This window comes from Thunnus albacares, chromosome 16 (genome assembly GCF_914725855.1).
Source record: "Thunnus albacares chromosome 16, fThuAlb1.1, whole genome shotgun sequence".
In the NCBI taxonomy this organism is placed as follows: Eukaryota; Metazoa; Chordata; class Actinopteri; order Scombriformes; family Scombridae; genus Thunnus; species Thunnus albacares.
The window spans coordinates 22,508,455-22,535,081 of record NC_058121.1 but is presented as its reverse complement, the minus strand read 5'-3'; the positions used below and the strand labels follow the sequence as shown (position 1 = coordinate 22,535,081).

At 40.4% G+C, this 26,627-nt stretch overlaps 2 protein-coding genes across 4 annotated transcripts in view; one reads left to right on the top strand and one right to left on the bottom strand.

The window, feature by feature from the left end:
- LOC122999961 (kinesin-like protein KIF13B) overlaps window positions 1-6,101 on the bottom strand; it is a 35,663-nt gene extending 29,562 nt beyond the window's left edge. For all 3 annotated transcript variants that reach the window (XM_044377354.1, XM_044377355.1, XM_044377356.1), the window contains exons 1-4: window positions 6,002-6,101; window positions 5,786-5,881; window positions 4,931-5,013; window positions 3,734-3,827 (exon numbers count right to left, since the gene is read on the bottom strand). In XM_044377354.1, coding sequence (XP_044233289.1) covers window positions 3,734-3,827; window positions 4,931-5,000 — 164 coding nt within the window. In that variant the 5' untranslated portion in view covers window positions 5,001-5,013; window positions 5,786-5,881; window positions 6,002-6,101. The remainder of the gene's footprint in view (window positions 1-3,733; window positions 3,828-4,930; window positions 5,014-5,785; window positions 5,882-6,001) is intronic.
- A 296-nt stretch (window positions 6,102-6,397) lies between these two features.
- elp3 (elongator acetyltransferase complex subunit 3) lies at window positions 6,398-25,544 on the top strand. The gene is made up of 15 exons (XM_044377358.1): window positions 6,398-6,552; window positions 6,911-7,010; window positions 7,642-7,780; window positions 8,072-8,142; window positions 8,432-8,495; window positions 8,708-8,776; window positions 9,404-9,558; window positions 13,124-13,285; window positions 13,421-13,547; window positions 19,850-20,043; window positions 21,118-21,208; window positions 22,619-22,684; window positions 22,807-23,034; window positions 23,213-23,294; window positions 24,572-25,544. The coding sequence occupies exons 1-15, from the start codon at window positions 6,531-6,533 to the stop codon at window positions 24,661-24,663; spliced, it is 1,662 nt and encodes a 553-aa protein (XP_044233293.1). The 5' UTR covers window positions 6,398-6,530; the 3' UTR covers window positions 24,664-25,544.
- Window positions 25,545-26,627: the final 1,083 nt, after the last annotated feature.

Genomic DNA, 26,627 nt, shown 5'->3' with positions numbered 1-26,627 from the left:
GTAGTCTCATTTGAAGAATAACAAAGATAAACTTGGTTGTATATGCATGTCGGACATGTTACGATAAATCATATTTAAACATAGGCCCCCTGGTCTCCAGGGAAGCCCTATTTGAAGCGCAGTACCAAACATAACTCCTAACAAAGTCTTCACTCAGGCAAACACATCAATTTGGGTTTAAAAAAAAGGCTGCAAATTTAGTCATGGCCACACATGGTGGGCTGTAATGAAACAAGGCCTCCCTATGTAAGACTTGGCCGGTTCATGAAAGAGCAACATTAAGTCCTGTCCTCTCCTGGGCTGGCGAGGACATTCCTGAGATAACTGGCAGAGCCCCGCAGCACCAAGGAGTCACTACAGGAGAGAGAGGGGGGGGAGGGGGGGGTGGAGGAAGGCAGGTCATTAAGTGTATGACCGACAAAATAGAGGCCCTACACTATGTTACAATCAGCCAGACAATCCCAGATTTCTGTAACTCGAGACTACAGGGCCATTCTGGATGGACGATCACACATTAGAGATGCATAGCGGTTTTCAAAGTCAGGATATGAAAGCAAATGTGTTTGATTCAATAAACAGATAAAAAAAAAAAAAAAGCCCTTCAAACTGCAGTTGTTATCAAAACCAAACCCAGATAAGAAAGCCTCACAATTTCTGTTTCGTTCTATAAACACTGTTCTGCAGGGGCTGATAAGTATTCCAGCATAACTTCAAGGGCGGCTCGCAGCACATGCAGTAAAGTGGAATTTGTGTGGAATATAGTTTTACAAACCCCGCTAACTGCTAATAAGTGGAGTTAAAGCAGCAACAAGGCTTCATTAATCTCAACCATCTTGAGGGTCTGACAGCACCTGCTGTATTACCTGTTGCAGCAACCGAGGGTGCCGTTACATATTAACACCCCCCCCCGAGGCTCTCATGCAGCAGTTCAGTTAAACTTGTCAGGCAGCGAGATGACTAAGCACAAATCTAGTGGAATTGGCTAGTTAGTGACTCCCACTACAATTGAAGCTTTTGTGTGAGAAAGATTATGCTCACAACATAATAATGTCTACTGAGAAACTAATCAAGAGCGTCTTTATACAAAAAAACTGGTTCCAGTTCAAACAGCTTGCTTTCTGGCTGTCAGACAGGGTCAAATCAGTTTACTTCTTGCACTTCTGCGTCTGTATGAGCCTTCTGGGACCATGGACATACTAATCCGTGATACATGCAGCTGGCAAAACCTGTTCACATCGAGCCCCAAAGGGGAAACATACGGCAGCTGAAGCATGTCGGGGCAGAAGAGACACACACTCAAATGTACACACACACAAAAAAATGCATAGGATAACTATGAAATATGAGACTCTCTCTTTCAACAAAGGCAGGGATTCATACTGTCAGGCCCGCAGGGGGATCGCCCCAAGGCATATTAACCAGACAAGGTAACCTGAGCAGGGGCCAAAACCCTCTAGGGAGCATCTACCTGCACTGCTCTGCCTGGCTGACTGCTACAGGAGGAGGAGAGGAGGACTGGACTGCTTTGTCAACAACATATAAGAGGACATACAAAACATGCTTGGTGGCACGTTTTCAATTTAGCAAAGTCGATGCACGTTCTGCACGCACGACATCTGTCATTTTGTTACTGTTTTGCTATCGTTGCATTAAACAAAAAGACACTGGCTGGATGCATAAATCGTATCTTAAACTACTGAATCTGAACCTTGACTCTCTCCTTTGTTTTTGTTCCCTTCTGTCAAAAGAAACTGACTACCTGAGAGCTGGAACAGACTCCTGTTCAGCCTCACAAAAATCTGTCAGCTGACATTTCAGTCCTCAGCTGTTGTCAGTGGTATTTAGACCAGTGATGGTGCGTAAAACATGTCAGTGTTCATGCATTTAATAGTCCCATTTCTGTCAGGATGTGATGTCACTGTCCCTTCCATGTTTTTCTGCTCCCCACAGCAGTGCGGGCAAAACCTTTTTCCAAATAGCAGTAACATAGACCTTTTTTAGAGCATGGAGAGAAAAAACTCTGAGGAATGAAGGCTCTATTGTTTGTCGAAAACAACAAATTAGCCCTGGCTTCACAAACAGCGCAGATATGATGTCTATCAGGGTTTATAAGTCCTTTCGGAGCTGGACGGAGTTGTTAAAAAATGCCTTTGTTTGACCCATAAAACCCAGACTAATGAGCAGCCGTACGGTCCAACTCAGAACCGCAGAAAGTGACAGTGGCACGTTTTCAATTTAGCACAGTCAATACACATTCTGCAGCCGCAACATCTGTCATTTTGTTATTGTTTTTGCTATTAAAACAAAAGACACATTTCCACACAGACTGGATGCATGAATTGTATTTTAAAGTATCTGAATCTTGACTCTCTCCACCTCTTTTGCTCTTGTTCCCTTCAGTCGACTACCTGAGCAGGACTGAGCTGGAACAGACACACCCTTTGTAAAGAGAGGAATGATGCAGGAAGGACAGAGAGGAAGGACGAAGAAAGGAAAAGAGAGGAAGGGCGGGGTGAAGGTGGGATCTAAATCTCCACCATGCAACACTAGGTGCTAACCAGACGGACTGGTTAGAGTCTGTATACACTAGGTGCTGCCAGTGGTGTGCAGGCTATTAAGCTAGTGGAACTACTTTACTGTAAATACTGTGTGTGTGTGTGTGCACACTTGAATGGGACTTTGGAGGGATGCTAGCTCATTTCTGCACATGATATACTGTATTTCACTAATAATCAAACAAATAATGTTCTGCATACCAAAGAAAAATCCCTAACTAGCTTTTCCAGAGCTCTCAACTGTCCATTTATGGATGATTTAACTGCTAAAGGCCTCTAAAAGTTACTCAAATTAAAATGGGAACATCATGCAAATCACATATACAACAAACAAAAGTTTGACCCCGAATCATGTGTTATATTACTTTTATCAAGAAGCCAAAGACCTTCAGTTGCACAGTTGAGAGCTGGTATTCTTCCTCTGACCACTGAGGTTGGTAAATTCCAAAGCATTTGGGAGGGAAACTGATTGTGTGAGTTGTGTGATTCGGGTGAAATAGGAAGTGAGTCCCATTTTCTTTTGTACTGTGCAAATTATGATGATTGAGGAGTTTATTTTCCATGAAACGGCTCAACGAAACCCTGAAACATTCTGGATGATGATCAAAAATTGCAAACTTTGTTTCAACAGCCTTGAAAAGAAGGCAAGGTGGATTATTTAATTAGTATTTATCCTCATTTCTCAGGTAGTGTATAGTATATATTATTGCCAGTGACTTTTGATTTTTCTCTGAAGCTGTGACAGTGAAAGTTGTTTAAGTTGCTTCTGTATTTTTGGAAATGTATACACAGCACTCTGCTCCTGGCATGTATGAATTTCTGGTGTCTTGTAGCCTCATGCAGGCTGGGCTCAGCTATATGCATGACACAATAATAAAAAATTCATTCATTCATTCATACAGTATATGCAACCTATGACAAAGAGCTGCCAAAGGGCCGCTGGTGAAAAAAGAGAACTGCTGCATGCTGACGGCGTCCTGTTAAAAGCTCCAATATTATTATTTTAAAGGATATTTCACTTCAACCTGCTAAAATGTATCATGAAATACTGACAAAGCCAAACAAATAATGCAGCTGACCGTACTGTGTTTTAAATCCCCTTTTCGAACGTTGAACGGTTTTGCATATAACTGATGACAAAGCGATAAACTAAGCGTGTGTGCAACTCCTCTGCTTACCGAGGATCTCCTTTGTTTACGTTGGTGATGGCTGGATGCAAAACAGTTTGGTTCCCCTCCATTTCCACCACGCATTTTGTCTTCAGGTCTTTTTCTGGACAGAAACAAAAAAAAAAATCAAGGAGATAAAACAAGTCGGCACATTTTGCATTTTTAATCAAAATACTTATGTAGCAGTTTAGGAGTTTTTTAACAGGAAGTGAAATGCACAGTGAGTTAAATAGCTTTTGTAAAAGGGCTCTAATAGAAATAAAGCATGAAAGGACTGCTCATAGTAATGTTCCACAGTAGTCACTGACACAACTCTCATCACAGAATAACAGGTGGCTTAGACTGTGTGTGTGTGTGTGTGTGTGTGTGTGTGTGTGTGTGTGTGTGTGTGCCTGTTCCTCGTGATCATAACTCACACAGCCCAACATGGTGAGGCAGGAAATAAATTTTATTGATGATGATTCATCCAGGACTCGCCTGTGCAAACATTACAACCAGTTCACTACTCCCTCTGAGCAGTCAGTAAGGAAAAGCAGGGTCACACCTTTTGTTCCTCATTCCTACCTCAAAGGGTTTTTTTTGTTTTTTTTTTAAAAGGCGGGGACAGCCCTGGAACTTCCTGTCAGAGCACGAATTAGGGAGCGTGTGTAGGGTGAGACTTGTCAAGGTTACACGTCACTTAGAAAGACATACTACAAGTTTGTAAACCACTGCAGGAAGTCCAATCGGAAAGGTGATATATTATGAAATTAAAGGACGTTTGTTTTGCCACACAAAAATCCGTCAGCTGACATTTCTGTCTTCAGCTGTCATCAGTGGTATTTAGACCAGTGATTGTGCGTAAAACATGTCATGCATTAAATAGTCTCATTCCTGTCACAATGTGATGTCACTGTCCTTTCCATGTTTTTCCATTCCCGCTCCCACAGCAGCCCTGTCAAACCTTTTCCAAAGAGTAGACCTTTTTTAGAGCATGGAGAAAAACACTGACTCTGAGGAATGAAGGCTCTATTGTTTGTCGAAAACAACAAATTAGCCCTGGCTTCACAAACAGTGCAGATACGGTGTTTATCAGAATTTATAAGTCCCCTTTTGGAGCTGGACGGGGGTTTGCTAAAAATGTGCCTTTGTTTGACCCGTAAAACCCTGACTAATGAGCAGCCGTACGGTCCAACTCATAACTGCAGAAAGTGACATTAGTCCCACCTCTCCTGTTCATCGGTCGCACACGAACAGCCACCTTCACATTGGAATCACTCAGGTTGTTGTCATCCATGGTGCCACCTGACCTGTGGCAAATAAATGAATGGACACAAATTAACCCAGTCATATTTTCTACACATATATATATATATATATATATATATATATATATATATATATATATATATATATATATATATATATATATATATATATGTGTGTGTGTGTGTGTGTGTGTGTGTGTGTGTGTGTGTGTGTGTGTGTGGCCACTTTATTAGGTACACCTGTACAATCTAATGTAATCCAATACATCAGCTCGGCCATAAATTTTGCTTTTATATTGCCTATAATGTTCAGGTTCAGAGGTGTTAATTGAATTATACGTTTTAGCATCGAGGTAATAGTCGGTGGTGGTGTTGTAATATTCAGCCCCCCTCGTGTATTTAATTAGGAAGGAAGGACAAAAAATTAGAAACACTTCTCAATATATAGTGTAGTTCAGTACAACACCACCTCTAACTGTGACCTCAGTAATAAACATATTGGATTTACACATTTCCAACTCTGTCAACAAACAACAAACTTCATACATACTTATTATTAGATTGTACAGTTGTATCTTCTTTCCCCCCCAGAACTACACCTGAGTATATAAGATTTATCTGATTTATTTTGCCATTGAGCAGCTACATTACGTGAGATACAATGTCTCTCTATAGATGAACACAGTAACCTACTGACTGCTGCTTGTTATGACAATATTCACATTTAAACTCGACTCCAGGCAGCTTGTGTGAGCGGATATAAAGCGATAACAAGGCAAAATACAATAGGTGTTAGTGAGAGGAGAGTACTAACCGTGTGAAACAGCGCGCAGCAGTTGTTTCCCTGTCCGACTCCTACAGGCACCTTCAAGCACGCACAGCAGCAGCTAGCCCGGGACGCTAACGAGAGCTGGATAAACAGGAGCAAACATACAGACAAGGGGTCAAATATTTTCATAATGACAGCTGATTAATGTAACCGGCTCAATGGAAACCCTGGTTTCTATTTATTAAGTCTAAAAACACTCACGGCAGCCCACAGTTCATTCTCTCGGCTCTTCCACCTGTTACATTTCCTGAAACTTCCCTCAGAGATCAGTCGAGCCTTGTCAACTCGCAGCTAAAGGGATTTGCTGTGAGATTTAGTAGTGAGCCTGCAAGTTCCCAGTTGCGCCTCTGCTCTGCAAACACTTGTACAAATGCCTTGAGAGGTAATTCAGCGCCACTGCGCGGATCCACATGCATTACAAGTCTGCGCTTTTCCCTCTAAAACAGAGTATACTAAAACAAGTAAAACATCTTTCGTCAATATTGAGCTGACAGATATCTATAGAAAAAACTATTAAGTTTAATTTAGTTTAGAAGCTTTAATACTCGGCAGTTATTTTAAGTTACGCCTTTTTACGACAGTTTGGATTGCCGTACTGCAGGAGCCGTGTTTAGTCGCAACGTGAGGTTGTTTACTATTTTCTGTCAGCCGTCTCGGGTAGTAAAACAGATGTACACCCTCTAACAGACAGTCACTCATTTGAAATTAAACAGCCTGCTCAACGGAAGAAATGGGGAAGCCAAAGAAAACGAGTGAGTGTGTGACAAAGTGTTTAAAATGTCGTAAATGTCTCTCTGAATTGGACAGGTTGGCTGTAGCTCGTTGCTAATGCTAACCGCAAGTCCACACTGCCTCCGTCTCATAATATGTCAGTGATTTAACTCTCTGTGCAAACATTTTTGAACCTTTAAAGCGAGATATTCCTGGTTTGAGACTCCAGTAAAGCCTTAGATTTTCAGTTAATAACGTTCTAGTTTATTAACTAGCTGTAAATTCATCTTCTGCAATGCCATATTTCTACATTGAAGTACTGGAAATTGTACTGCAGTTTTTCGTCACATAACATCACAGTAAATATTTAACACCTAATTGATTGCTGCTATTCGTCAGGTGACCTCAGCCGAGCTGAGCTGATGATGATGACCATTGCTGATGTCATCAAGCAGCTGGTTGAAGCTCATGAGGAGGGAAAAGACATCAATCTCAACAAGTAAGTCTTCCCCAATGTAAACATTCAGCCCCTCACAAGCCTCACAATACAATTAAGAACAAGTTGTCTGAATGTAAAGGGTAGTAAGTAGTCTGTTTTAATCGTAGCTACAGTATACAATAGTGTATTTTATGGTATATTTTACTTATTTATATATTTTTCCTTTGGTTAGACTGTTAAAGATGTCCAAACAGCAAGTCATACAGAAAGGTCTGACTGTTGATCTGTCTCAGTGTAGGTCTAAAAACAAAGTATACATTTTGTAAAGGTCCCAGCACAGTGACAGATGTATCAGACTGTGTCAGTAAAGGCCTGACATCAGCTTTAAAAAACATGTTTCCACTACAGTGTTTACTGTTGCTCGCTGTGGAAGGGCCATTTTGTGATTGTTTTACTGGCAGTATGTCACTTACCTAACTTGTTTCACACGTGCAGGTAGTGTCAGTGGTGCCCATATGTATAAGAAAATATTGGATACTGGTATCGCCTTCAGATAAATCATCAAAAACAATAACATAATTCTTGCAAATCATCTCCATTCTTTACTCCTCCTTTTATTTTTCCAAGCTTTCAAATGACTGAAAAGCTGCTCTCCTACTATTGTGTACCTTTCTCATCTGTTTTCAAACAGAGTGAAGACTAAGACTTCAGCTAAATACGGACTTGAAGCCCAGCCTCGTTTGGTGGACATCATCGCTGCCGTTCCACCACAGTACCGTCGTGTACTGGTGCCCAAACTAAAGGCCAAACCGATCCGCACAGCCAGCGGGGTACGTCGCCCTCATGTTCATGTCTGTCGCTGCATGTATAGGTTTTAATTTCAAGCATTTGTGTCCTGTTGGCAGTGGGATGTTACTGTCAAATGTTCAGCTCAGCTCCAGTGATGGTGCTATGTATTGTTTTTGGACAGATTATATTAAAGAAAGTATGACAGTAGGAGCCAATAGAAGTCTTTTAGATTTTTAGAAATCTTTCTCACACCCCTTATCACCAGTTTAGTGCTGAAATGTGATTCCTGCAGAATAGAGGAACAGTTAAAACATTCAGTGCTTTTGTCGCAGATCGCAGTGGTGGCTGTGATGTGCAAACCCCATCGATGTCCACACATCACCTTCACAGGCAACATCTGTGTGTAAGTAACAAGTCTTGTCTTTTCTTTGCTGAAATTGCATTTTTTTTTTAGGTTTACTTGATTGTGTTGTTCTCTAGTTATATAAAAATTATGCATTGTAGATGTGAGCAGAGCATCATTATGTTAATTTATTTATTGTGTGTACAGAGGTACAAAAACTTCAAGACAGGTGGTGAGGGTTTTAGTTTTAATAGCTTATTGTAACAATTGTGTTTTTCTGTCATTACATGTTAAGCTATTTTTTGTTATTTATTCAATGCAACTCTTAAATCAATCTTTATCCTGGCAGATACTGTCCTGGAGGGCCAGACTCAGACTTTGAATACTCCACACAGTCTTACACTGGCTATGAGGTAAGATGATGTTACTCTGCCTCTGTCATGTCTGGTTTACATGTTCACTGTAGATTCACCCTGATTATCATCACTTTATCCAAAACTTTGACCTTGTATTTGATGTTATAGTAGAATTTGACTTTTTACAGCTCAAACAAATGTGTTTTGGGTTGAACTTTCCTTTAACATATCAGTTTTTAACCATTTCTGTTTTTCTGTCTTTCCAACAGCCAACTTCCATGAGAGCCATCCGAGCACGATACGACCCCTACCTTCAGACCAGACATCGGGTGGAGCAGGTCAGTGTTGCCCCGCAGTGCATACACACCCATCTGACATCATCTTAACGGCTCTTCAGCTTGTTAAGGCTTTGCTCGGTATTAACAAGAACTGAATTGTCTTCTTTTACATCAGTGCAAGATGTACATGTTGCTAAAGCTGCCATTTAAACAGCTTTTGTGCAGTGAAAGCCTCTGCCTACATACATTTACATATCACAACTATTGATATGATATTTAGTGTGCAGTAATGAGTGTCATGGCTTTACCCGCCTGCGAAGACCTGACCCCAATTATGCCATTATATAAATTTATAGTCACATTATTCTAATGCAGCGGAGCAAAGCCGTTCCTTAAAACAGTTTATGTAGAGATCTGTGCCGTCTGAATCTCAATTTGCCACAGTTCAAATCTTTTTTTATGGAAATTTGGCTGTTCAAATTCAGTTTTATGTGCAATTGCTGCTTCTAGTATAATTCCAATTTATTTTGCAGGATATTATGATCAGTCGTAACAGCTGTTATTCTAGAGAACAACATTATGTTAGTGCACTGTACCTCCAATGACAGCCAATAAAATGTGTCAATATTGCAGTATTGCACATTACCAGTTGTATAAAATCTTGTTTGTCTTCTGTGTGACCTGCAGCTGAAGCAGCTCGGTCACAGCGTGGACAAGGTGGAGTTCATTGTGATGGGCGGGACCTTCATGGCTCTGTCCGCTGAATACAGAGACTACTTCATCAGGAACCTGCACGACGCTTTGTCTGGACACACCTCCAATAACGTGGCGGAGGCCGTCAGGTACTGAAAAACCTCAGCCTCTGTTCTCTGTGTCTCATTTTCATTCAGACATTGTTTTCTGAAGTTTTCAGTCTCCTTTTCCTCCTCTTGTGTGTCTGCTTTTCATTTAATTCATAACATCAACTCAAACATCAGAACACACGACAGTAAATACAAAGAAGAACACGATGATTGATCCTTTACTGGTTTACTGGTTCACTTTTCTTTAGAGCCAGTTAAAATGCAAATACAAATGCACAGATGGAACTCGTAGTTCCTAGTTTATTGTAGTTTTGAGTGTAGTTTCTGTGGATCCGAAGTAACTAGAACTATTTGCTCAAAAATGCAAAGTTAATGGATAATCTTGACAGTATTCTGATATTCATATTTTATCTTCTATGTGTTACATGTTTAATAGTACATCTGAGAATATTTAACCCTTTATCACACCAGAGGGAGCTATTCTACCATTTACAGCTGGATATATTCTACCTCTGCCAGGACAGAAATAAAAATAACATCATCATACTCATTTAGGTCAACTTGTAATAAAAAAAATAAGGATTAAGATGAATTATTAGGCTTAACTGTGTGTGTGTGTTTACCATTTTTATGTCTTGTGTTTATGTCTCCTTCAACATTTTATCCCTGTACTCAACATCCTCATTGCACAGAAACTGCTTTGCTTTGTGTATCAGCAACACGGGAAGTATTGTACCATGTTTTTATTAGCATTTATTACATGACCCCACCTCCTTTTTACCCCAAACATCCCTCATCTTAAACAGCAAACATCCTTTAGGAAGCTAAACTGACAGATTAAGCTGCCAAATGAACCCATTCAGACTTTGGGAGGAAAATAAGTGAGAGCAGTCTCAGTGAGTCCTCTTCCATTGATTTTTCACTTACTGAGTTAGACTCACTTTGAGTGCAATTTGGGTGCACGTCTGCTCAGTATGGACGAATAGTAAGTTTTTTTAGATGACTCGAAGAAGATTAAAAGTCAAAGTAGAAATACCCATTTAGTGAAGAGGTGAGGACGTCATACACACACGATTGGACCAAATAATGGATTTTCACAGGACTGAAGCTTTTTGTTTGGCTATTTACTTCCCTAAAGTCCGATAAGACCCAAGAGGCCAGTTTGTGTGAGTGTTTGTCTTTGTGTGTGTGTGTGTGTGTGTGTGTGTGTGTGTGTGTGTGTGTGTGTGTGTGAGGAAGCTCTTAGGTGTGAGTTTGGCAGGATTTGCCCTGCTCTGCTATCAGCAACCTTCGTTAAGATGCTGTGATTGTAGTAATTGTGGTGGCTGCGCAGTTTGAGAAGGGGGGAGGCATTTGGTTTGGCTTGGGACCCTTATCTCTGCCTCTGTGTGTGTGTGTGTGTGTGTGTGTGTGTGTGTGTGTGTGTGTGTGTGTGTGTGTTTGTGTTGGTAGAAAGCGTGTGCACGTATGACACTCACGTCTCCGGTTCTGACTGCGCTCACGCTGCTCCTGATCTGATCACAGCAGCGAGATACCTCGCCCGAGATAATAGACTTTTTATTGATTCATTTCATACAATCTGATCATTCTCTCTGGAGCATAAACTCCTGTAATTGGTGTAAATCAGCCAGCAGACTGTAAAAGATGGACATTTATTGCCAGCAGATACAGAATCAGAAGGAACATGAGCTGGCATGAGAGTAGCTAATGGTCATTGGGAGCAGCTGGAGTGTAGAAAAGGACAGCTGGCTGGTGTGCTGAGATGAGATGTGTCTGTTCGGTCACTTGTGTTGTTTTTTTTTTTTGTGGTTTCAAACAGTGACTCAAATAATTTTGGAAGCAGAGTCTGATTCAGACTAGATGAATCTCTGAAAACGTCTGTCTCAAAATTGCGTTTTAAAGAATAACAAGGTGCCGTGCTGCGTCACCTCTAGACACTTTCTACATCTGGCTGCGTCTTTCAGTGCTTTAGTGCTTCTCCAATCAGAAGACCTGCTGCTGTGCGGACACACAGTAGTTTTTCATGAACCTCGGTTACGCAGCAGGTAATTAAAACTCCATCAATGATCAGTTGCAAAGGTCTAAGGTCCGTCTGCTGCTGGAGGATCAACGGGCTAAGAATGATGATACATTTTTAGAAATATTAAAACCCCCCTTCACTCAAAAACATGGTTTGCTTCTTGTTACTTCACTGTGATGTTTGAGCTTCACTGTGCAGAATGACGTCTGTGCAGTTTGACATTCGTAGCCGGTTTCACATTCATCATCCGAAGAGGGAACGTTTCTCTGTGATCACCTTGAATCTTGAGTTTTAAGAAGCACATGTACAGTCATGATTTTGTGACATCACAAAAGGCCTTTTCAGTCAAGTAAGGTGCATCTAGTGGTTAAACTTTTGAAATGAAAAACATTTGCATATTTATGGATTCTGGATTTTTCGATGAGTATTTTTATACTGTATGTCTGAAAACATATTTGGAGGGGATCTTCAAAAATTTCAATGAAGAATAAGTAATTAGGGAACTAGGAGAGGGGATTGAGAGGTGGAGGTATCATTTTGTGCAGTTACTAACTGCATTAATGCGTATGACCCAATAATTGGACAAATGTGTCTTTGTAAGAATAATATGTGCTCACTGGTATGTGCTGCATATATGTGAAGGTTGGTAATTGTCATAATGACACAGAATCTTCTTGTATATCTGCTTTCTGTTCCAGTAAAGAGAATTTTACATCAGATATATATATATATACAGATAACATTGTTACCCATGTACAGTATAAAATAGAATCTGAGGAATCTGAAGTCCTGTATTCACACTTCTTTTAGCTCTGCTTTGGTCTCCGTCATCTCCTGAGGGAAATATTCGGCTGTTTAGCTGCTAAACGCTCCAGTTTTCACCAGCTAGTCACTAACTGTGTCTGCTGTTTGATGCTGGGCAGGTAGCTCACAGCGGGTGTTCAGAGCATTTTTCTTAAAAACAGCTGCCTGCTGCTGCTGGTTGATGAGATATCTGTGGGTTCGTTGCTACAGATATCTCATCACACAGAGTCCTTTGATCCATTGTTATCATAAAAATATTGATTATAGCCACTGGCACCCTGTGTGGAAACACTGAGATACTAATACTAATCTCTAAATACAATCAAATAAACCTTAAATTGTTTTGAGACTTAATCCGTATCCCTTTACGATCAAGACCTATAAATTACTAAATAATTAACTAAATAGTTCACTTGCTTTTGACACAAAGTAAATACTCATTAATATCTCATTTGACTTAATTTGCTTTGCCAACATATTTTTTTTTTCTGCTATCATCTGTGTTGTTTTTTTTATTGCGCTAGTTTGTCCTTAATGTGAGGTGTGTGTGTTAACTGTCTGAATAATGAGCCATGCAAACTCGCAGCATGTAAATTGATGTTGCTAAATGATCCCAGCAGTATGTTTCATTCATATAGTGCCTTCCAACATACTCAGTGAGATTAAATTGCGAAATTAAAAAAAAAAAACATTATTACATCAAAGCATAAAAAGATATTACGCTATAAGCATTTTATGATCAAAAATAACATCAACAGAAGAGACGTTTTCTTCCTGCAGGTACTCTGAGCGCAGCAACACCAAGTGTGTGGGAATCACCATCGAGACGCGGCCTGACTACTGCCTGAAACGACACCTCAGCGACATGCTGGGCTACGGCTGCACCCGACTGGAGATAGGAGTCCAGAGTGTGTATGAAGATGTGGCCCGCGACACCAACAGGTCAGTAGGTCAGCGAGGACGCACGCATGCAGATAGAAAACCAGACACGGTGTGATGGCAGCAGGTCTGATGGTTTTCCTGTGTGTGTGTGTGTGTGTGTGTGTGTGTGTGTGTGTGTGTGTGTGTTTTCTACAGGGGCCACACAGTGCGAGCTGTGTGTGAGTCTTTCCACTTGGCAAAAGACGCCGGCTTCAAAGTGGTGGCGCACATGATGCCAGACCTGCCCAACGTCGGCATGGAGAGGGATGTGGAGCAGTTTATTGTAAGCATTCACATTATTTTAAACATTTAAGATTACTTTAAACTTTGTTTTTGGCTGAATGCAGTGATACATTTCAAGAGATTTGGGATGTTTTTCTGCCTGTTTTTTTTTTCTGCAGCTTGTAAATGTAAGACCAGATAAGTGATTGATCATAATATATTGATTTGACTTTGGAAAAATACATGGTAATTCATGCAAATTTACCCCAGAGAATAATGTAATAAAGTGTTACTTCAAACACTTCTATTATACTCCCATAGTAACAACATATATCAGGATACATAATTACATTTCTCCATGTAATTTTTATTAAATGTGTGTTTTTTTTCTAAAGCGGTACAGGATTCATAAATAGTAATTATTTATTACTGTGGCCGTGTAATTTGATTTATGGTGGAAGTTAACTTTTGCAGCGCATCTTGTGCCGTTTGCGCTACTTTCTCATGACGGCTACAGAACAATGTAAGAGTCAAGATGTATAAACAATGCACAAAAACAATGCCATCTCCCACAAATAAACTGGTATTTATAAAAGAAGACAGTGTACAAAGAGAATGTGCACCCTGCAGTGTAGTTATTTGTAAAATGTCAGTCAAAGGTCCAAAACTAAATTTTGATTAATTACATAGTTTTATGCATCTTGGGTGAAATGTTTGTGGCTTCGTCTATGTTTGGTTTTCATTGCCTCAAGTCTTAAAGCAGTTTGGATGTTTTAACGTCTGCACAGTTATATAGTGTAATGTCCTACAGAGGCGGATCAGGACTCAATGTCTTTTAGACAGCTAGAGTTGTCAGAGCATGTACTTTTTGGGACTTTTGCCTTTTCTTGGGCGCTTTGAGATTGTAGATACAGACAAGAAAGATGTAGAGAGAGAAAGTAGTATGATATGCAGCAAAGGTCCATGTTCAGAATGACACTGCAGTTCTTACCCAGTATGCAGCTCAACCACCCGATCACTAGGACCACCCCTCTTACCCAAAGATTTGTTTTGTTTTGAGGTGATATAAGAGGTTAATTGGACTGTCACCTCTAGCGGCAACTGTCAATCACTGCATAGTCTGCAGATAATTATATTCCGCTCAAGTTTAGCATGCAAATGTGCATCTATTTTAGCATAAAAGGGACCCATATAGTCACTGTGGTAAGTTGGGTTGGAGCTTGAGGTTCCCCTCTATATGGCAAAACAATAAAAATTCTTGATAGATATTATTTTTAGGATAGTTTCTGAGTTTCAGGTTGACAAAGTTCCTTAAACTGAAACAGAAACAAAATGACTGCAGACTAAAAATAAAAGCAGTAGAGTGATGCACCACATCATCAGTATTGTTTGTGACAATAGCAATCAAGTCTTCTTCTTCTTCTTCTGCTTTGAGTCAGAGTGTGTCATCACTCTACTTATTACACAGTAGTGTAGTAACAAGGAAGTCCTACATGTAGTGTAGCATCTTAAAATAGCAACAGAAAAGCTGCGACAGTCGACTCACAGTCCCAACTGTGATGTGACTCAATAGAAAATCCTGTCAGATGTCTCTCAACAGCAGGATCACTTTACAGCTCTGATTGGAAACACAGCTATTATAATACGAATACGCGGTATCATAACAGGGCTCCCTCCCAACAAGCATGACTGTAGGATGTAAATGAAGACTCAGTTTGAGACTGTGTGCAGTTTCAGCTCATTTGGGTTATTTTCGCATCGTTGAGGCAGAAGCGAAGTGATTAAAAAAAAAAAACACAGCAATGATGGAAAAGAACAGATTTGCTAATTGGTGCAGGTGATACTCTGACGCACTCCTAATCAAAATGTGTCACTCAACGTCTCAGCAATAGTAACGTTTTTTTTTTTTTGTTGTTGTTTGTTTTATTGCTGTGTCTGATGTGTCTGGCTTTACAAGTTGTGAGTCACAGTGTTTGGCATTACAGCGGAGTAGTAGTTAGATTTTCCTCTGTAATGAGCTACAATACAAACAGAGACGGAGCATTCGGGTATAATGTGGAAACTTTGTCCTGCTCAGAGAGGCTGACTTAATGAAACGTTGAATGCAGTACGTTACACCGGCTGATTTTTTAAAAATGGGGGTTTCGTCTCTTATTTGTGGTCCTCGGTCCAGACTACGCACATTTTTCACACCTGGAAACTGAAGTTTTTGAAAACAATCTCCACAGTGGATAAATCAGAAAAACGGCAGCTGTAGGAAAACTGAGCTTTTTTGGAAAATGATGATGCAACTCTGGCCGTGAGCTGTGTGGCAGTAAATTTAAGTTTGACCTTTTGGAAAATATGCTTATTTGCTGAAAAGTTAGATAAGAAAATCAATATCTCTCTTATGTTTGTGCATAACGTACGAAAGTTTAGCTAGCAGCCTGCAGGGAAGCAGGGGGAAACGGCTAGCTTAGCTCTGTCCACAATTTAAAAAAAAAAACACTTCTCACCTTGTTTTGTACAAATTAAACAAACAAGATTAACATATTCATTAATTAGTGAGCTTTAGAAGTGCTGGTTGGGGTTTTCTGACTTAGGACGGACCCATGCTAGCTGTTCCCCTCTGCTTCCAATCTTCATGCTAAGCTAAGCTAATTGCCTGCTGGCTTTAGCTTCATTTTTAACAGATAAATATGAGAGCGGTATCAGTCTTCTCATCTAACTCTCAGAAAGAAAGTGAATAATCCTTTTTTCAAAAAAAAAAAACCTATTAATTTAAGAAGACCACTTTCTGTTTCCTTTTACTTTCTCTGTGATTTTAAATAATTTTAAATGTCACTATAAGATAAACGTTTATTAATCTCCGGGGGACGACATTCAGGAAATTCACTATAGCTAATCACACACAGGTTTTGTCACTTACTTGTATTTTATATTGTCAGATAATCATAAAATAAGAATGTTTCCTGGTTAAAAGGTAATATTCATGAGCTGCAATCAAATGACTCTTTTATGCTTGTTCTGTTGTCTGACAAAAACATGTAAATGAAAACAACTAAACTGTGAGTTCAGCTGTATTTACACTAGCCTGACTAATAGTGGATTTTTTTTAGGCAAATACGAATAGCAATATTTGAGAATTTTAAAAAATTGATAATATACTGTCAGTTTTTTTTTCTTTTTTACATAAACATATGACAAAAAATAAACTTATAATAATGATAATACATTTCATTTATAGAGTGCTTTTCAAGGTACTCAAGGACGCTTTACGAAAGTTAAAAGGATCGTTAAAAAAAATAAAAACAACACACTAAAAACTACTTGTCAGTACTTGACATATTATTGCATTGGTGTTATTTACAGTGGTATGAAAGCACTATTTCAGTATTTTAGGGGTTATTTTTGTGTGTTGTTGTATATATCGATGATGGCATTCAAGGCACATCCAATCTTTTAAGCATCAGCAGATCTGAGTGCTTCATTTTTCACAGAAAAAGATTTAAGTTGTAGAAAAGAGTCCGTGTCTTCCAGCGGATTTGTTGCATTACCTCTCTCTATACGTGTGTGTGTGTGTGTGTTTGTGTTTACAGAACCGCTTCCTTGTGTGAGAGTGTGTTTGATGGTAATATGGAGGGTATCAGCAGGTCGCCACAGTGAGGGGAAGCACATTAAATGTGTATTTGGCTCTCGGAGTCTCTTTTCTGCAACAGTCCCTCTGTCATTTGCCTCTTGTGTAAGCTCAATATTTTCTCTGTCCCGTCTTTGTCTCTCTCTCGCTCCTCTCCATTATCTCTCACTTTATCTTTCTCCTCTCTCTCTCCTTTCCAATCGCAAACTTTTCACTTCTACTTTCTCTTCTCCTCGACAGTCCCTCTCCTTCTCATCTCTCCTGTCACTTCATCTATCTCCTCCGCTGCGTCTGCCTCTCTCCCTCCCCGTCTTATTGCACTGACATTTCCAGATTATACAACTTGTGCGTGGCTCCCCTTCGCTCGTCCACGTCCTATCTAATCTTCCATGACGTGCTTCCCACTAGCGAGAGGGGGGAAAATATGCAGGTCTTTTAAACATCTTCACTCCAGGAACCAAACTAAGCATCCCTAGATTTTTCCTTGGATCCATAATATTCACCGCTACACCTCTGAGACAGGAAGCTTCCACTTTGAAAGGCATTCAAGGCCGTGGTTAAATGTGGAAGAAGTGGAAAATAACAGAAAAGATGGAAGAAAGAAGGCAAAGTTTTTCATCTCTCAAGTCACTTTTATTTGTAAAGCCCAAAATTGCCAATCACAAATGTTTAATTTTCTGTCAGGGGATTTAGAAATTTGGCGACTTCCAGTGATCAATCAAAAATTACTCCGACCTATGGACACTGAGAAGAACAGTTTTCACCAGATTGTCATTTGACAAATAAAAACTTCCTCCATCCGAATGATTTGAAAGAAATGTGTACAAATAAGGGCTTAAAGGGAAATCAAACAGTTTTGTTGGATGGATGAAAAGTCTGGATGAATATTTATTATCTCAGTACTGAGCAATTTCTAATATTTGTGATGATCATTGCAGCCAAAAATCGTGCAGGCCTGTTTGCATTAAGACTCCAGCTGCCCTGTGACCCTACAAATGATTAACCAGGGAAAGATGATGAATGGGCTGGAATAGATTTTCACTTTTTACGTTTGCTTTCAACATCTAATGCTTTCAAATATGATGCAAACAGCAGCTGTGGTTTCAGTGGAAGGATGTTTACTTAAATATAAAAGACCCTGCGTGAAAATTGGTAATAATAATTCAATTCAGGCCTCGTTAGCGTAGAGCTCTCCAGTACTGGTTGCCAGCAGGCAAGCCGAGCAGGGATCTCAAATTTTCTTTTCTTTTTGCATCATTCATTCAAACATGCTTCATTTTCAACCATTTTCTGTTGTCCTGAACCCGTTGAGTGCCCGACGTCAGCCTGGTTCGCGGACTCGCTGAGGGCCGAGAGCAGCAGAAGGAGAACTTTGCATCCTCCTTCTGTCCATCATGGCGGTCCTGATAATGAAATTCGATTACAACTTCCTCCCAGCCTGAGATCCTCTTTCACTTATCTCTTGTTTACAGATGCTTCCTGTCCCAGGGGAGGCATCCTTAACAGGGTTCCTCTTCACCAACCAACAGGAGCTGTGATAGACGCTCCAAAACGGTAGCATGTGCAGGATCCCCAAAATAGTCTCTAGACTCCCTTTTTTTTTTAATGTGGTATTGCCACATTGTTATTTGTCTGATTAAATCCCCCTCCCTCGCTTTAGGTTTAGTGCAGGACCATGCAGGATGCGTCCTTATGTGATTATGAGCTGTGACGAGAGAGAGAGAAAGGGAGATTATGCGATACTGATAATGTGGCCAATTTTGGAGAATGTGCCTCGATTCCAGATCTTCACGGTCCCGATCATGATACTCAGTGCTGAGGGGAGGAGAATGACTGGAAATCACATTGTCACCCTTCACTGCACTAAACCGGACAGCTACATTCGTTTGCTTCAATTGAATAACCGAGCCCTGCTGTGCTGTCCTCTTGATATCTGCTTTATATGATGGATGTGCGCTCTTAATGTTGGGCGCAGGAGTCAGTGACTTTGCAAATGGACCATTTTTATATGTAGCGTTGAGATACTTTTCTTTGCGGCTGTCTGGTCAGGGAGTTAAAAGGCAGATGAAAGCATTTGTCTCAGGGGGAATTTTCAAGAACCTCTGTCATTTTTCCTTATCTGCATTCTTTTTTGACTCATTTTTTCCTCTTTATTTTTTCCCTCTTTCTCAATTTAAAGAGGCTCCGTTGGCGAAAACAGAGAAATGATGCAACAATAAGTGGTGGTAAAACAAACAACGGCATATAAATTGATTATTACAGCAATGACTAGGAGAAAAAAAGAAGAATCACTTAGTTTTTCTCCTGCTTTTCTCAAACAACTCATGAATATAAATTTGGAAAAAGAAGAAGTTTATACCCGTCTTTGTGATTATTTGCAAGCAGTTTCAAACATAATTGGCTGAAAATACGATTTGGGAAGTTTCATATTTTAGCGATTGTGATGGTTTGGTCGTTTTCTGGTGTGAGACTTATACAATATACGCTTAATTCACTCGCTATTTTGTCATGAATTTAATTTCAGTAGACTATTAATAAAGAGACTGTAATGGTGTCTGTTTTCATGGAAGTGTTCAGTGTTGTTCAGCTTTTCAGTTTTGGTTGCAGCAGACAGAATGCAAATAGAGAAGATTGTGAAATGCAACAAGTTATTTTGGATGCAAATAAATGCTGTTTGATACGATCAGATCTGCACGTCTTCAACGCGTAACAGAGATCTGTGTTGTTGTTTGGTTTTTTTTTTGCAGGAGTTTTTTGAGAATCCAGCGTTCAGGCCCGATGGTTTGAAGCTGTACCCAACTCTGGTGATCCGGGGTACAGGTCTGTATGAGTTGTGGAAGACGGGCCGGTACAAGAGCTACACACCCAGCGCCCTGGTGGATCTGGTAGCTCGAATCCTGGCACTGGTGCCTCCTTGGACACGAGTATACCGGGTGCAGAGGTAAATGAATGGACTTGAGGGGTTGGATGTAAACAGTATGTGGTTTAAAGCTCCGTTAAGCAATATATTTGATATAAACATTGATACAAATGTCGTCGCATTTGTATCAAGAATTAATAACCAACTCTGCAGCGCTATGTAGCTTTTAACTGCCTGTAAGCTGCAACTCTGGGCTTCAAACCAGCACCAATGCAGTACATTAGCTGTAAGCTAGCTAGCAAGGGATGCACCAAACGTGTATATGGGAGTGGTCGTCTCGTTATATCCCTCCAGTCTCTTTCCTGTTGTCTCTGCTTGTTAATGAAGCAGATGTATAAAGCCCTGGGATTTTTTTAATTACGGTGAAACATTTCCAACCCGCGGGTAATTTTGCACTTCCCCAAGCGAATTTCACGTTAAATCTCATCTTTCAATTGAGTTTGAGTGTATGTTACCTGCCCACCACAAAATGGCAGAGACAGAAAGTAGCAGCTAACAGCTAAAACCCCATATATGTTGGGGGAAATTAAGCTAGAGCAAGAACAAGAGCGAACATTGGAGTAAACAATCATCAGGCACCTAGAAACACAATGGGCAGTTGTTGGCCAACAGTGCAGCCACAAGACATTGATAAGAAATCAGATACTAGTGTTAGTTTGTTTTGGAGTCTTTCCGCCACCTAGTGGTCAGAAATCTCTTGATGCAGCTTTAAGTTTTAGCACTAGACCTGTTGGTCTATAACTAGGTGATTGTAGAAGAGACTGAATCAATTCCTTCTGGAAATCTCCTTTTAAATGGTCGTGCCATCAGAATAATTAGCTATAATCACAAAAATGTTCACATGGGGATTTTAAAACAGTTAAAAGCAACAAAGTTAGCGGAGACATATTTCTCAGAGCTAATTCAGGTACATTAGTTTTGCCTGATGTGCATCTGCATCATTGACCAGATACACACAGATAATTTGTGCTTCACTGATTTTGTGTATATTTTTGTTGTTGTCTCTTTAATATCCCATTAAAGTTATTCTTCCAACATTTCATATCTCAATTGTCTCCCTCTTTTCTTTCCTCCTGCTGTTGTACCGCCAATCAGGGACATCCCCATGCCGCTGGTGAGCTCCGGAGTAGAGCACGGCAACCTGAGAGAGTTGGCTCTGGCCAGGATGAAGGACATGGGCACTGAGGTGAGACTCAAAGGCCTCTTATATTAAACTAAAAGACTCCGTGTCAGCTTCTTTTGAGTGAGGAAGCTAATAGAGTTTCTCAGCTGGGACACCAAACAGGTACCGTAGAACTCCGGCGGTGGCAGCAGCCAACAGATGAATGCTGACTGTCCGAATAATTTGCATACGTTGCTATGGTAGGGTAAGATGACAGATTAAAAAACCTGCCAAAAGTAGTTTAGAGCTGATAGAGCATAGAATTGAAGCACCCTCCCTCCCACGCTCCCAGGTTTATTGAATCTCTCTAGGGGAGGTAGAAAGTAGAGGACGACTTCAGTGCATGTAGATCCTCTTGAGTTCCTCCAGGCCAGGCATGCACCTATCGGACTCAGCAGCACAGCACATGAGGCAGAGGATGCCTTGCCAACTTCCATCAAAACACACATATGGGGTAAAGAGCCACCTGCATATTACAAATAACCAAGGCATTTTTACTGTCAGGCTAAATTAGAACCATACAAACATCAGTGTCAGCATCTGCTATTTTTCCTCCACTTGGCTCGACTTTGTTATTATCCCCTTTTTACAACATTAGCACTTGTTCATCATCAAAGACATCACAGGAGAGTGAGAGACGTGTTATGTTTGACGTCACATATTGCACCACATTCCCACCAAACTTTTATGCTGCGATGATTTTAAATTATTCGAACTTTGACCCAGTTTCCCCACTGACTTTTCCAAACTGGCTTGCGGCTTAATGCATCTCATTGCACACGCAGAGACCTGTCTTCACTGTGTTCTAATTAAATCACTCTTTTCCTAGCCTGTTTTTGTACCACATTTTTTCCGTCTTATTATTAAGAAATTGCAGTTGTAATCCCTAAGATTTCAGTCCCTGATTGATTTGTTGACACCTGTGGTTACTGGTTGTGATAGCAAATGCATTTTAATACAACAGCAAACACTCCTTGAGCAACTACTTTATAAGAAATACAAAAGAGCAGCTGGTGTATCTGTTCACAGAGCAGCCAAACAAACTCATTATGTTTTTTAATAAAGAAGCCCTTTTTTCCATCTCGCTATGAGCAACCGCCATCTGACTTCATGCTGCACACACCACGAGTAGTTTTCCACACAACAGCAGGACACAGTTAAGTTTATTATCTTTCTGAGAAGTTAGAGGTGTGCCGCTCGTCGCCTGCAGCTCTTCATCTAACAGCTCTCTGTAGCTGCTCCTTCTTGTCCCATTACTCCCTGCAATGTTTACTGAACCGCTGAGGGGAAAAAAAATGCATAAAATGACCCCTGTCTTGCTTTGGAGATGCATTTTTGATGAATGTTTGCTGTCACCACTGTAACCGTGGTAACAAATACATTGTGTTTCCAGTTACTGCCCATTTGAGTCTTTGATTCTTTCTCTGTATGCAGTGTCGAGACGTGAGAACCAGAGAAGTGGGCATTCAGGAGATCCACCACAAAGTCAGACCTTACCAGGTAACAGGCAGTATCCTGGAAATGAAGTACAATCGCTTTTTTCCAGAGTTGGAAATCAATAAGTGAAACGTTGTGGTGTTGTATAGCTCAGGACACTTACTCACAAAGTTGTATGTGTTCAGGTGGAGCTGGTGCGGAGGGACTACGTGGCCAACGGCGGCTGGGAGACCTTCCTCTCCTACGAGGATCCGAAGCAGGACATTCTGATCGGCCTGCTGCGACTGCGCCGCTGCTCCCCTCAGTCCTTCCGTCCGGAGCTGAAAGGGAGCGTGTCCATCGTCCGCGAGCTGCACGTGTACGGCAGCGTCGTCCCGGTCAGCAGCCGAGACCCCAGCAAGTTTCAACATCAGGTGGTTATGCTTACACATACACACCAGCGCTAAATATAAATTATATACACAAATGCTTTGATTTCCCCACCAGCTGTGAATCAGATTGCTTTTCTCTAACACCTCCGACTGATCTGAAATGAGTGATTTTTAAAAAAGTAAATCTCTTTATCTGTTCCCTTCTCTCCTGCTTGATTAGGGCTTTGGTATGATGCTGATGGAGGAGGCAGAGAGAATTGCCAGAGATGAACACGGCTCCAGCAAATTGGCCGTTATCTCAGGTGAGATTTGGATCAGCACAGGAGGGCTTCATTTATCCCCTCCTCAGACGTCCAAATACAAACATCTATTTAGGCCTTATAATGACTACAAAAATATAGTGTTACATGTGTGCCGCTGTCACCAGCAAGCAAAAGTAAATGTTCTGCAAGTCAAAACTTTATATTAGACGGTACAGAACAATTTTGGATGTGTGTTCATCCGTTTTCACCACTTAAAGGTATTTAAGTCATTCAAGAATATTTCTACATCGTGTTCTAAAGTTACTCTTAGAGCCTGAAAGATACTCGATTTTTAAAACTACTCATTTGAAAATTTTCAGTAAGGATCCCTTGAATTTGGTATTACAGATTTGTGACTAAGATAAGTGGTGAGAAAGACATTTTAAAGTTGAAAAATCAACATGAAATGCTCTCTGTTGGACAAACTATGTGATGAAGACACTAACTGTCCACCCCTCTCTGTTCTGTATAACAGACATACAGTAGTTTACTTTATAGTAAGCAGTAAATTGAGATGTCAGACACTGATGAACCGTTGTCATTGTGTGACATCACTGACGGATGTATGCTGCATTTACGCCATGTTGACAGAAACAGGAAAAGCTCCTGTTATGCCCACTTGAGAGCAATTGCGCAATATATCTAGATGGTCGGCCTGTCAGCCTTGTGGTCGCACCAGACAGATCAATAACAAGTGAAAGCAGATGATAACAAACTCTGTATAGCTCCTTTTAAAACGGCTAAATTGATTGTATTACTGTTAATAGTGGATTTTATTTAGATGTACACTAACTGACATCGATTGAGGCTTTGCAGCCATGTTGCCAAAGGTTTGTTGACACTTGGTCTTTTCACCAAGTGGGAGATATCGTAGCTCTTCCTATTCCTGATATGTCCAATTCAGAATTACAAGTCAGAGGCTGATGTGAAAGGTTATTATGATTGTGGCAAATGCTTTTTGTTTCCATTGTGGGAATATTTGAGGGCACTATATAGTAAAAAATGAACACACTCAGACAATTCGGTTGGTAAATGTAGTTCAATATGAGTGATTTCTGACACTGAAACTTTCTAAATGACTGCAATGTACTGCAATTTCTTACTTATTAGTCATATACACCAATACAGATATATGTATATGACTTGATCTGGTTACTTTGTGATAGAAAAGTGGTTCAATAACATATATTGTGATACATTTTTCTAGCAGTGACTGTTTCGTTTCTGTGGTTCTCATGTATCGAGCACTTTGTTGACTTTTCTGGTGTGTTTTGCAGGTGTAGGAACCAGGAACTACTACAGGAAGATGGGCTATGAGTTGGAGGGTCCATATATGGTGAAGGACCTGTATGGACCCGACATGAACTGAACCTGGACGATGATTTTATTTATCAAGACATTATTCTTTGGACATGATTCCTGTGGCATTTGGAGTGAAACTTCAGAGGAAGAGATATCGGTTGGGTTCTTGCATCTGCTTTTTTTTTATCTGGAACACGGCAGGACCATCCGCCGTCTTTATTTTAGATATGGAGAAGGTGTTGCGAGGATGTAAGGAGTTAAGACATTTGAGATGAGGCCACAGTGTTTGAGATGCATACAGTCTATACTGCTACGACAGATTGTGACATTTTAAAAAGTTCAATTTTAATCCTCCTCATCTGTTTTCTTTAACAGATACTAAACAAGACACACACAAACAACGGGCATGATGGTATTTTTAAGTTTTCCACACTGAAACAAATAGTGCCTTTCACATGAACTGCTTCGGTAGGCAGTACGTCTTCTGTTTAAGACGAGAGGAGAGCGGTGCTGCCAAGGCATTTTAAATTCTACTCATATGTTTCATGTGTCTGGTGAAGAAAAATCTGAATGTCAAGGTATCCATTCTATAATTTTTGTGTAATTCGTCTAGGATGAGGAACCTGTTTAGCATTGCGGTTTAGTTAATCATGTTTATGTTGCAATTAAATAGAAAACCCATTATGAGTCAGGCGTTCATTAAGGGTTGGCAGTGGATGAATGCACAGTGAGAAATGTCCTTACTGGGCAGCCGTTGTGTAATTGCACAATTTTGATTTATAGGGCAGGAAATTGAATATTAGTGTTACATAAATTGCTTTTTAAAGCCCCTCAGTTAATCCTATTTCTTGTTTTTCTGTCATGCGGTACATGTATTCTGTTGGTATCCAGATGTTCAACCAACATCACACATTGCATTCTCTCAAAGAATAAAGTATATTTCAGTTATTTCTGTCTCTTGCTGTGTGAGAGTTCTTTATATTGCGGCGGTCTTTGTGAGACATTTCAATAATTAAACCTAAATGACAGAAGAGCTAAAAAGGTTTTAGCTTCCAAAGAAATGTCACACCATTGCAGTTCCTCCTATATAATGTATTCCCCAATGTCAAGGGTGCCAGCCCTTCCAGGAGACCCCTGATGATTGCCCTATGAGAGTGTATTACTGGCTCATTTGACACAGCTTTTCCAATTACATCTCCATCAGTTACCTGTCTATTGAACATTGACTGAATGCTGTGTTCAGCCATACTGTTACTGGAAAGGGTTTGTCATTTGAAAAATAGCTAGCAATAAAGCACAAAAGACTCATTCGGTGACCTATGTCTCATATAGATTCCGACTGCATGTGGCAACTGAAGTCGAACGGCCATGCGTAATTTCCTGGATGCGGCCCCTGTGTCGTGACTGAGCTATGCTGTGTGTTGGTGTTGCAGTCCTGACGCATTGAGGAATAAGCCACATTCGGGCTTTCTCTCCACGCTTGCTCACTCTGCTATCAGCTGTGAAATCTGAAAGGACTCCCCCCCCACCACCCCACCACCACCCCCGCCCACCTCTCAGACTCGCTGAGTCTGTGCGGAGCAGATTTGTGCTGTAGAGGAAGGCAGAGTTTGCTTTAATCTGCACTGCAACATGAACAGAAGTCTAGCAAGTTCAGTTAAACTGTGCTGAAGTGAAGTTTAGAGGACTTGTCTGCTAAAATGACCAGCAATAGTAGGAAAAGGGGCCTAGGTCTTTCGATTGTTAGACATACATACATTTGAAGTTTGTTGTTTAGCTCACAGCAGTTATGTTTAAAATTCATAGAGGACCGGGATGAATACTTACTAATATCACTTATATTCACCACCATTAAACATACATACAGTTAAGATAAGTGCAACTACTCTAAAATTAATCCTCTTAATATCCATGTTGGTACTACACAACATGGTCCAACTTAGCCAGTGTGCAGTGAATATAAGTTGATGTAGCAAAGATTGAAGTGTATTCACTTTGAATGAATTGTATCGTTTTTCCGTCAGTCCGACT

Coding starts and splice junctions, on each gene's coding strand:
- elp3 (XM_044377358.1), top strand. CDS start 6,531: ATGGGGAAGCCAAAGAAAACGA. Junction 6,553..6,910: donor GGGGAAGCCAAAGAAAACGA/GTGAGTGTGTGA, acceptor GCTATTCGTCAG/GTGACCTCAGCCGAGCTGAG. Junction 20,044..21,117: donor CGAGTATACCGGGTGCAGAG/GTAAATGAATGG, acceptor ACCGCCAATCAG/GGACATCCCCATGCCGCTGG.